This window comes from Ostrinia nubilalis, chromosome 30, assembly GCF_963855985.1.
Source record: "Ostrinia nubilalis chromosome 30, ilOstNubi1.1, whole genome shotgun sequence".
In the NCBI taxonomy this organism is placed as follows: domain Eukaryota; kingdom Metazoa; phylum Arthropoda; class Insecta; order Lepidoptera; family Crambidae; genus Ostrinia; species Ostrinia nubilalis.
The window spans coordinates 6881637-6893964 of NC_087117.1; the positions used below are offsets into that span (position 1 = coordinate 6881637).

At 39.0% G+C, this 12328-nt stretch overlaps 2 protein-coding genes across 4 annotated transcripts in view; both read left to right on the forward strand.

Moving 5' to 3' along the window:
* LOC135085974 (uncharacterized) overlaps positions 1–6705 on the forward strand; it is a 100463-nt gene extending 93758 nt beyond the window's left edge. Inside the window, exons 7-9 of one of the 3 annotated variants that reach the window (XM_063980755.1) lie at positions 944–1121; positions 1862–1972; positions 4960–6705. In XM_063980755.1, the coding sequence (XP_063836825.1) occupies positions 944–1121; positions 1862–1972; positions 4960–5382 (712 nt within the window). In that variant the 3' untranslated portion in view covers positions 5383–6705. The remainder of the gene's footprint in view (positions 1–943; positions 1122–1861; positions 1973–4959) is intronic. The other 2 variants (XM_063980757.1, XM_063980756.1) reach the window with 2 other exon arrangements.
* The window catches only part of LOC135085981 (uncharacterized), a 52487-nt gene extending 40588 nt beyond the window's left edge, over positions 1–11899 (forward strand). The window contains exons 2-3 of the mRNA XM_063980768.1: positions 6857–7029; positions 10939–11899. Coding sequence (XP_063836838.1) covers positions 6857–7029; positions 10939–11409 — 644 coding nt within the window. The 3' untranslated portion in view covers positions 11410–11899. The remainder of the gene's footprint in view (positions 1–6856; positions 7030–10938) is intronic.
* Positions 11900–12328: the final 429 nt, after the last annotated feature.

Here is a 12328-nt window from a genome sequence, read left to right on the forward strand (position 1 = left end):
AATGTACGTTTAAAAAAGTATATCTGTTTGAATTTGTCTTTGGTCTGGGCGTTTTCTATGTATAAAAAACCTTTTTAAGTCAGTTTTCTGACCCATAGTACAAGCTTTGCTTAGTTTAGGACTAGATGGCGCAGTGTAAGATGGTCAAGATGTTCCTCCAGTGTCCCCCTACCCTACTATGTCCCTAGCGTCCCTCTAGTATCCCTGCAGTGTTCCCCCTACTATGTCCCTAGAGTCTCTCCAGTGCCCCCCCCCCCCAGTATGTCCCTATAAACTCCAGTGCCCCCCCCCCCCCTTGTATGTCCCTAGCGTCCCTAGAAACTCCAGTGCCCCCGTAGTATGTCCCTAGCGTATCTCAGGGTCCCTCCTAGTACGTCCCTAGCGTTACTACTATCCCTGCAGTGTGCCCCCTCCTATGTCCCTAGTGTCTCTCCAGTGTCCCCCTATTATGTCTCTAGCGTCCCACTAGAATCTCCCTAGTATCCCACCAGTTGTCTCTCCCTAGTGTCCACCCTATTATTTCCCTAGTGTTCCTCTAATATCCATCCAGTATCCGCCTACTATCCCCCGTGTCCCTCCAGTCTCCCACCTACTATATCCCTCCAGTGTCCCCTCCATACTAAGTCCGTCTAGTCCCCCTCCCCCCTATTATGTCCCTCCAGTATTTTCCCCTACTACGTCCCTAGTGTCCCTGTATTCCTCTAGTCCCTCCAGTATCCCTATAGTATCTCCTTTGTGTCCCTCCAATGTCCTTTCAGTATCGCCCTAGTGTCCCCTCAGTTATCTCTGTTTCTAGTGACCCCCAGTAGTCTCTCCCTAGAGGCCCTTCAGTGTCCTCCTACTATGTACCTAGTGTCCCTCCCTACTATGTACCTAGTGTCCCTCTAATATCTCCCAAGAATCCTTCCAGTATCCCCCCAGCGACCAATAATACATTTTCCAGAAACGAAAGTAACAAGCGGTCTCCAATATGGCTGTACTTCAAATGCATAGACAAAGTGGCCAAGATATCTGTCTGTCTCATCTGCAAACGGCAGCTGTCTCACCTGACTTCTATCACTAATTTAAAAAAGCATTTGTACAGGAAGCACCCGGGGGTCAAGCTGAAGGATATGCACGATGTAAGTATTGAACGTTTCTTTCTAGTTTTACCCACTAATTATATTATTAAAGTCCGGTCGCTGAGCACGTAGAATTTCGTCCAATGACCCCAAGGTACCCATCCTTATCGCTCGCGCGTAATTATATTGCTGTCGCGCTCGCACACACCGCGGCCGGGATAGGATAGGATGGGTAGCTTGGGGTCATTGGACGAAATTCTAGGTGCTCGGTGACCGGACTTTACCCTTGCAGTGGTTCCTGACTATTATATAGAATATAGAGGTGTAATTTATTTATAGTCCACTTTGATCACCCAGGTCATGTTATACATGGGTGTTTAAAAGACACCAAACTGTCGCTTGAAGTCCACTTTTATCACCTGGGAAACCAAAGCCAGGTGATCAAAGTGGAATAGAATAGGCCAAAATGCTAAGCTGCCTATTGGCGCAGTGGCTCAGTCATCATCATCTCAGCCACAGGACGTCCACTGCTGAACATAGGCCTCCCCCAATGCTTTCCATGTTGCCCGGTTGGTAGCGGCCTGCGTCCAGCGCTTTCCTGCTACCTTTATGATGTCGTCGGCCCACCTTGTGGGTGGACGTCCCACGCTGCGTTTTCCAATACGCGGCCTCCACTCCAGAACCTTGCTGCCCCTTCGGCCGTCAGTGGATCAGTATTTTTTTTATTCGTGTTGTGTTGTTTTTCTTTCTTGCTTAACGTGTCAATAACGACTTATTCTATTCTTTTCTTGTTGTTCTAGGGCAAGAAAATGCTCATAGCAAGCGACGGTCAGCTCTACGAAATTGAAGACGAGACCAAAGTGGAGACGTTGGAAATCGATGATGATAATAATGATGATGATGATCATCAGGTAATAATCACGATGAAAATAATTATGTTTTAACTCGAAAACTTTCAAAAATCGCGGAACATACAGGGTGTTGATTTCAATACCCGCCATATTTAGGGAGTAGATTAAGTAGCTTATTCTGATCACGAATCAGCAAAAAAACTGACTTCCAAATTTTTTATTATTACTTTTTAAATATCTACGATTTCCATAATCGACCACTACAGTGCAGAATAGTCCCCCAACGCAAACGGCGCGCGGCGCTCACCCGGTGACCCGGGCAAGCGCTGCGCCCCCCGTCCCGCGCCCCACTACCCGCGCTCGCCCATGAGTCAGTCAACTATCAGCCACAATCAGCTGTGAGTTCAAAGACGACTACTGGACAGAGCTTAATCCAAATCTACCCTAAAAATGTAATGAGTAAATTAGTTACTTACACCTTATCATGTTACGAGTTTATTTGTTGTTCTAAAAACTAATTAATTAAGTACTCTTTAATTAATAAAAAAACCTTTTACACGAATTTGCTTCCTTCCGCAAAATAATTTTTTTTACAGAACCTACATTATTATTATTTTTTAATTAAACCATGCTTTTATGTGTGTGATAAGCTTGTACCTACTTATCATTCAAAAGTACTGTAAACAGATGACAATAATGCTCTTTCATACAGGTTCGTTATTCCTTACATTTCCAGCTCTCTACCTTAATAACTTTTACGTCTTTACGATAGTAATTATTAAAATAAAACTTAACTTACTTAATACCGCAAACTGAACACCTAGAAATAACACACTGGCAAACTCTTGTTCCTTCACTTTCGATAGGAGATAATTAAGACAAGATTTTGTTTTTAAACTCGATTGATTTCAGTACCTAAACAAAATTTCATATCTTAAAAGAAAATTTCATATCTTTCATTTGGAGCGGTGACTTGTAATTGAATACAATAATACCACCGCCTTGCGCGCGGCACGGACATCGGGCTCGCACGGAATAGGTACTTCCCCATCTTCGTGTTTCGGGCGTCATCGGGCGGCCGGCGCTCAATCGTGGATCATCGATTTTCTCTGTTCATCAGTCCGATTTTGCTATCCACGCAGAGGTCGCGCGCACGCTCCGCGAATCTAGCTCGTATTTAGAATACCTAGTACTCAATCGCTATTTTCTTATTTCTTGCCTTGTAACTTCAACTTTTCTCTTCCTCTCTGCTTGATAACTGTTTTCTAGTACTTATTACTTCCTACTACCGTAATAACGTAATTTCATTTCTATCGGCGTTTAATTTAAATACCCTGAACGAATGTTAGTTAGGTTCAGGTTAGACTTCCATTCTTCATAACTTACATAAAATAATTCATCATCATGTTCGGGATTATTTTAAATGAATGTAATTTCATTACACGAAATAACTACCAAAATTTATTGATATTCTTATCGTTTTAATAATAACGATTAGTAATTAAAGATCTACAAATCATTTGCATTTGAGTGTTTTGAAAGCTTGCTTTAAGAGCATTAATGATAGGACGAATCTTTAGTTCACAAAGATTAAACAAAGTATTTTTCCCGCCGCTTTTACATTCTCATTCGTTGATAGACTTCCTGTACTAAACTGACGAAATTAAACTTTTCTGATGTTAAAAATTACGTAAAGTAGTTGAAAATGAAGAATAACGATAACTACCGATTCACGACGACATTCGATGGACGTATTTCATCGAATGCACTTTTCTAATTGCAAATTTGCGATTTTTGATTGTTTTCTCGTGCGGTTTTGAGTATTTAGTGTGTGAAAGTGTGATAGTGAGTGTAATAATAGTGAGTGAGTGTTAGGAAGATGCCAAACCATACGTACAGTGCTCGTGAGTACGTAAACATGGTTTACTGTTACGGGAGGGCACGTGGAAACGCATCTGAAGTCGCATCGGTGAGTAGGTACCTAGTTCTAAACTTAAAGGAATGTGTTTTTTTTTATGTAGGGAGTAAATAATCTGGTAATTTTGTGTACAAAATACTCCCGCGATTGCGGTAGGTAGTGGCGGAAAGCGCGTAGGTACGCTCCAATACACACACACACACACACACACAGGAAACAGCAAACTAATTTAAAACGAACTTTAACTTTAGTTAGTCAAACAAAAATACCTATTTACACTACCTATTTTACGTGGCTTCCTTCAGTAGACTATCAGACATGATAAGCGAGCGATCCGCGTAGCTCGATGGGTGCCGCAGTTGAAACGTATTGCAGTATTACGAGCCACAGTACAGTTGATGTCGCACGGAAAATATTCGCTAAAAATTCTACTTTAGTTTGTAATTTTTTTTTTGGTGGATAATGCGTTTATATAAGTCATAATAGATCACCTAAATAAATATGGCGAGGATTGAAATCAACACCCTGTATAAAACATGGGGGTGATTTGGATAGCCCTAGTGATGCTCTACCTTATAGTGGGCTTCGGCTTGAAGTTGACACTACTTTTTGGGACACCCTGTAGTATACCCTAAAGCAGGGGGGGCCAACCGGTCGATCGCGACTTTTAGTCCAGTCGATTGTGTCAAGGCACAAAATGAAAAAATACTACACGATTGTGGTGTACTAAACTATGCTGTTTCATTTAAAATTTCAAGAAGTATGTAAGTGGTAGATCCCCAGGGTTTCGTTAGTAAACAGTAGATCTTATGTCTAATCAAGTTGGCCACCCCTGCCCTGAAGCCTTCCTCAATAAATGGGCTATCCAACACAAAAATATTTTTTGAAATATGTTCGGACTTCGGTGTCCAGTACTTTCTGAGATTAGCGTGTTAAACCAAACGAACTCTTCAGCTTTATAATATTGGTCCGGTCGCTAAGCAGATAGAATTACGTCCGATGACCCCAAGCTACCCATAATTACGCGCGAGTGATAAGGATGGCTAGCTTGGGGTCATTGGACGAAATTCTATCTGCTCGGCGACCGGACTTTAGATATAGATTTTTAAGATAATCCTATTTTTTACAGTCCGAAGAACCAATTGAACTAAACGCGATATACCTAGACGACTACGAAGGCACCGTCATAGAACCTAACCGGAAACGGAAACCGTCTACTTCGAAACGGAAACGGTTGATAGCTGAAAACAACGATAGCTCAGAAGGCGAGCTCACGTACCAGAAGCAATACACCAAGAAAACCAGCGATAGCTTGGACCAATTTGGGAAATACCTCGTGTCGTTATTACGACAGCTACCCAAAGAATTGTCGAATCAACTCCAAGCTGATTTTGTGAAGCAAGTGATGACGTCACAGCTGACGTACCAATCGCAGAACGTTGTCGTTGCGCCGAGCAACGGTTATTCTATAACGATAACGGAAGCGGTACCGAAAGGAAATAACGATGCGTATATTTCTACGGAGGGAAACGATGTTAGCCAAAGTCAATAATGTAACAAGGCTTAACCATTAACCACCTACCAGGAGTCTCTCAGACTCCGCTGAATTTTATTTTTATTTTATTCAATAAGTACACATACAGGTTACAGTCATTTACATATCAAAATACATGACAAAATGAACAGTGTCTAGACTCCAACCTACATGTAGCGTAGGTATATTTAAGTTACGATGATTTCATTTACCTTGCACAATTAATAAACACATACAAAATGCTCAAAAGACACAACCCTATAAACTGTGTTAAAAAAAAGAAAAAAGTTATCAATTATTTTTTGTATTATTATCAATATTTATATTTATTTTTTTTTGTATTATTATCAATTTTTTTCTTGTCGTCACTAGTCGCATGCGCTGGAAGAGATTTAGGCTTTATATGACTTTCTTAGATTATGTACTCTTTATTTTTAAATAAAACACTAAAAATTAAATTTTCAACTTAATCTACCTTTTGACAACTTTATAGTCTTAAGAAGAGAGGAGTCTGAGAGACTCCAAGTAAGTGGTTAAGGTTTAACATGTTGAAAATTTTGTATTGATTTTCGACTTTATTGGAAGTGAAAAAGGTTTAAATTATGGTGGCTATTATACGCCAGTGATAACGCCATAAAGCGTTTGGTTTTTACAATTTTCTGCGCAATAAAGTGAATATTTTTAATAATAATTATGTTGTTGTTTTATTTTAAAAAATGCTATCAGTAAACGAAAATCCAAGTAATTATAATTTGATTTGATTTCATAAAAAAAAAACCACCAATAGCAGTGATATTTATTGGGAACTACTTGTACTTAGTAGTTGGATGATTAGTATGAAGTCCGGTCGCCGAGTAGATAGAATTTCGTGCAATGACCCCAAGCTACCCATCCTTTTTGCTCGCGTGTAATTATTTGTATTAATGTCGCGACTGACGGGCGGCCGCGCAGTGAGTGTGGTCACTGTACGTAATTCTATCTGCTCGGCGACCGGACTTTACATTTCAATATTATAAAATTATTTGTGAGTTTTGTGATGGATGATGTTTCCAAAACTGCTGGACGGATTTTGATGAATCGGTAATGAATGAAGACGCGAGCAGTTACGGACCTGGCTTTAGTTCAATCTAGCTGAAAATGACCTCAAGCGATAACTGTTACCGTACTGGTACCGTTATAATTTTATTAGCACAGATGAAAACCTTAAAAAGTTAGCAAAGAGTATAATTTTCTATTTACTTTGCCTATAAATGTGTTTCTCCTAAAGTATCTAAAGTTCGGTCGCCGAGCAGATAGAATTTCGTACAATGACCCCAAGCTACCCATCCTTATCGCTCGCGCGTAATATAGCTGTGCGCTCGCACAGTCACTGCGCGCGCCCGTCGTACAATCGCGACAGAAATTTAAGCGCGAGTGATAAGAATAATCTTCGGGTCATTGTACGAAATTCTATCTGCTCGGCGACCGGACTTTACCCTCGACTCATTTCCAGAAGTCTCCACGGAAGACGTGAAGCAGACAGATATCTGGGGGTACTTCGAATCTGATACCGCTACTACCGCCATCTGTTGCGTGTGTTGCGCAAGCGTGCCGAGCAAGAAGGGCGAGTTGCGTCGCCATCTAGTAGCGGAGCACCCGAAACTGGTCGGCGAGATCTTGACGCAGGTAATGATTTTTTTAAATATTTTTCTAGCGTCTAATGACCACCGACACCGACTTTTAGATTGTAATCAGAGGCAGAGTAAATACAAATACAGTAGGTCATCTTCATAGAAACGCACCGAGCGCGGTTTGTATGTGAGCGCGCCATATTATACGTATGCGACGCGCACGCACACACTCCTCGCTAATCCCCGCTAAATTTTGTCAGTGTGCGTTTCTATGAAGATGACCTACTCATTTGAATTTACTCTGTCAGAGGGCTGAGTGTGAGTTTACTTACACATCAAAAGTGCTCACTAGATTAGTGAGCACGTATAAAAATGTATGAAAATTTTGTGAACGTTTCCCGCTAGGGGCGCTATACAGTCCGTCATACATTTAATGTATTTTTTGACGCGCTCACTAGTGAGCGTGTTTGATGAAAACTCACACTACTCACACTAGGCCCTCAGTATGGAAATGTGTGAAAGCTTCAAACAATGTAGAATCGGGCCCAACTATCAGTAACTACCCAACTATCCTATCCCTTCTTTTCTCTATCCTCTTTAACCCAAAGTCACCACCATACTTGAAGGAGCGTTTTCAATTTATGCAGTCGGCCCTGGGTCACGAAATGCGGTCGTCAAAAAAACTCCATCTTAATTTTCCTTCTCACACCTCACATTCCTATACGCGATCTTTCACTGTTCAAGCTATCCGTCTATGGAACGCCTTGCCGATGTCTATTCGGCAATCTGAGTCACTTCCTACTTTTAAGAAAAGACTCAAATCTCACTTCCTCACGCTACTACCTTAATTTCCCAACATCTGTATTCCTTTTAGCTTCTTAAAATTCCCACCTATTTTCTGCTGGCTATCTAGTTCTATCTTTGGTTCGTATCAAAAATTGTATGTGTATGTAGGTATATATTATATTTTATGTATGTAGGTATATATTATATTTTATATAATTATGTATATATTAATATATTTTTGTGTATTATTTGTATGTATTATTTTGGTTTAAATTTTATGCCTTTTGTTTACATTTATTTCTTTAGTGTCGACACCGCCTTCCCCTTCATATTTTTCTTTTAAGTAACTGTCCTCACCATAGGTTGTCTGGAAGAGATCGCTTCATAGCGATAAGACCGCCTAGTTGTACCTTGTGTGTTCATTTTCTTTCTGTTCTTATCTTTGGTGTGCAATAAAGTGTATTTATTATTATTATTATTATTATTATCAGCCAACTAAAAGTCTGTGGTCTGCGCCTAGGCCCTAGGCCTAATACACTCGCGAGCAAAAGTATGGAATCACTTACATGAAGTTGTTTCCACGCGATCTTGTGTACTAACGAATTTGTTAGTAACAAAAAAAGTAACACCATTTTAAAGATTAAACTTTTAACTTTAAATTGATACCAAATTCATTTAAATCACACCAGTATTTAAAAAGATATCCCGGCTGATGTGAAGAAGTAAGAAAAAAGACATGTACCAACTGTTTGATACGTCGCGAGTTGCGGCCTATTTACCCCCTATAAAAGCACGTGTTTTCGGATTTTTGCGTTCACACGTTGATCCATACACATCTAGGCTTCTTTTGACACTTTACCTGGGATTCTACACCTACAGAAGCAGCACAAATCGTTGCACTGTAGCAAGAAGGGCTCAGCGGGCTGTCGCACGTCAGCTCCACATAAGCCAGTCCTGGGTTTCGAAAGTTTTAAGACGCTTTCGGGATACCGGTGGCTTTATCCCGAGACCAAGTTCTGAACATTGCCGGTGCACATCGCAGAGGGAAAACCGTTTTCAACCGACTTCAAAAAAGGAGGAGGTTCTCAATTCGACCCGTATGTTTTTTTTTTTTTTTTTTTTTTCTATGTTTGTTACGCGATAACTCCGCCAATTATGAACCGATTTGAACAAATCTTTTTTCGGCGTATAGGTAATACCTCAAGGGTGGTCCCATTTAAATTTAATAATAAAAAAACCAACCCCCAAGGGTGGAAAATTGGGGATGAACTTTTTTATACGCAATATCTCCGCCGATTATAAACCAATTTGAACGATTATTTTTTTGTTGAATAGGTATTATCAAAAGGGTGGTTTCGTGCGAATTTGAAGAAAATATTTCACCCCCAAGGGTGGAAAATTGGGGATGAACTTTTTTAATCTCAGATAAAGTGTCAAAAGAAGCGGAGATGTGTATGGATCAACGTGTGAAAGCAAAAATCCGAAAACACTTGCTTTTATGGGGGGTAAATAGGCCGCAACTCGCGACGTATCAAACAGTTGATACATGCCTTTTTCCTTACTTTTTTACATCAGCCGGGATATCTTTTTAAATACTGGTGTGATTTAAATGAATTTGGTATCAATTTAAAGTTAAAAGTTTAATCTTTAACCCTCAGTTTGCATGGTGACTAAAACTTACGTTAAGTGTAAGGTGGAGACCCAGGGACTCCATATTTCAAATGAAGAAAAAATATACTAATACTTATAAAAGTAATATTTTTTTTATTTGGTAACATAATATGGTTAATATACTATTAATTAGGAACAACAGAAATGGAAACATTAATTAAAATCCATTTAAAAAATAAAATTTTCATGAAGTCGACAAAATCACATAAAAATCGACATAGGCATTTTGTACCTCTTAAACTTAGAAAAAAAATTAACCAAAATTTATTTTTCTCTCTAAATTATGTGGACATAACAGTCTTCTTGATAAATAATATGTAAAATGTTAGAAAAAAATTAACACGAAAAAACGTGCAATGGCTTAGTAACTACTACGAGCAGCACATTGCCTACCAAACTTTTTCGAATAACATAAGCATATTTTTGTGAAATGAATTTCAAAATAAGCAGTCTTTCTTTTAATTCATCAAAACACATCATCAAAATACAAAATCATCAAAACAAATCTTTCGGGACGTAAGATGTGAAATCCTCTGCTTTTTCTTCATCGTCTGCATTTTCTTCTAGACTTTCTTGCCAGTCCCTCATATCTGAGGCCTTATTTCCATGTAACGTATTGATAAATCATGTATTGTGACTGTTTGATGCTTTTTTGATCCACTTAAACCGTAAATAAACCATAATTAAAAAAAAAACATAATATCATAATAAAATTTTTTGTTACGCAAAGTGTATGGTGGAGTCCACGGGACTCCGCAAGTGTCAATTACTCAACTTTCTGTGATGCGCACGCAGACGACCTCTCGCCCCCGAGTTGGCCACGACACCAAAGGAAGCTACTCAAGCACACAGCACTTTATTCGCGTATTGAAAAAAAATATGAACCAAAACAGTTTCACATGGAGTCCCTGGGACCTACCATGCAAATTGAGGGTTAAAATGGTGCTACTTTTTTTTGTTACTAACAAATTGGTTAGTACACAAGATCGCGTGGAAACAACTTCATGTAAGTGATTCCATACTTTTGCTCGCAAGTGTAGTCGCATCTAAATTAAATTGTAATTTTTTTATTCCCATTTTCCCCACCGGTCGGAGGAGTGGGGACGACGGGAATTAAAAATCATTTTTTATTAACTATTTATTTATTTAAAAAATTTTTTTTAAATTTATTTAATTAAAGTAAAATAACGTTGTCTCTACGGGAATAAACCGACTGGTCGTTTTGGAAATTCCCTGGGGTAGGTCTTTGTCCTGCTGTGGGCCCACTCGCTCTTGGATGCGGACAGCGTAGATCCGAGGGCCTAGTGTGAGTTTACATCAAACGCGCTCACTAGTCAAAAAATGACATTAAATGTATGACGGATTGTTCTAGCGGGAAACGTTTAAAAAACTAAAATTTTCACTCACTAGTGCGCGCGTTTGATTTAAACTCACACTATGCCCTCTGTAGCCTCAGGCACAAACGTGAGTTATGTGCTAGAGCTATAATCCTTAATTTTGTTCCCAGGACGAAGACAACAACGATGACGTGTATTCCGAAGTGATATACGTCGAAGAGAACCCAATGACAAAGGAGCAGAAGGTCAAAGTGAAAAAAATCGATTTTGACAGCTACAAGCGCGCCAAAAAACGCAGAGTCAGCCAGGAAAAGCCTAAAAAAAGCATTGACGAAGAAGAAGTGGAGAGTTTTGGGTCATACATCACTTGTTTGATGAAGCAGCTGCCTCGAGACGTCTGCACCAACGTGCAAAGGGACATTATAAACTTAATAATGAACGCAAAAACTCGTAGCCAAAACAAAATCGATGTGCAGCAGAATTTGATCAAAGAAATCATGAAGGATATCCAATGCGATAAAAATAGCAGCTTTGAATCGAGCGAGCAGGAAGAAAAGACTGCTGAAGCAAACGATGATTTGCTGGAAGACAAAGATGATGCTCAGAAAAGTGACGATAATGACAGTCATGATGACAATTAAACTGCCAGAAAAGCTTCCAAAATTTTTACCTGATAACCCAATATATTATGTTGCTTTCAAATCGATAAAAGTTGGCAAAATATTATGTCATCAGTTCACATAAATCGTGGGTAGCCTTCCGTTTTAAATTGAAGGGAGGATTATTTTATAAAACATGTAATTAAATACCTACTTTGTAATATTAAATTAAAATTTTACTAACTAATAAATTATAGTTGAGCATTAGGTAGCTAATATTAGGGCCTTTTAAATAAAACAAAGTGTCTGTGAGCAATAAAAGTTTTTATTTATAAAACTGAAAATTACGTTTTTTATTTCATTCTAGCTTTCCGCCCGCGTGTTTTATCTGTCACAGAAAAACGTTATCGCGCGCGTCCCTGTTTCAAAATCGGGATAAAAACTATCCTATGTCCTTTCCCGGGACTCAAACTATCTCTATGCCAAATTTCATCAAAATCGGTTCAGTGGTTTAGGCGTGAAAGAGAGACAAGTTACTTTCGCATTTATAATATTAGTATAGATTTTAATTGGTGTTTCACAAAATATTGGCTTATTGCAACATATAAGGTATAAAGTGCGTGTTCGACTACCTATCAGAACATGAGTAATTCCTATATTGACTCATGTAACAGTACCTATCTATCTAGTACCTTCTATTAGTATAATATCCGTCTATTGACCGCACGATGATGAATAAAACATTGTCATTATTAAGTTTCATACAGGATGTCCCAGAATGAGTGAATCAAACTGCAATGGGAGGTAGCTAGACTTCTGACCTAACTACTTCTAAAAATTTTAGTAAATATTAACTAATAATTGTAGTCATTGTTTGGCCGGACTGTAAACATTTTTAAAAATTATGACTAGACTTCTGAGTTCAGAGTGTAGTAACAGCAGAGCTGAGAGCACATTATAT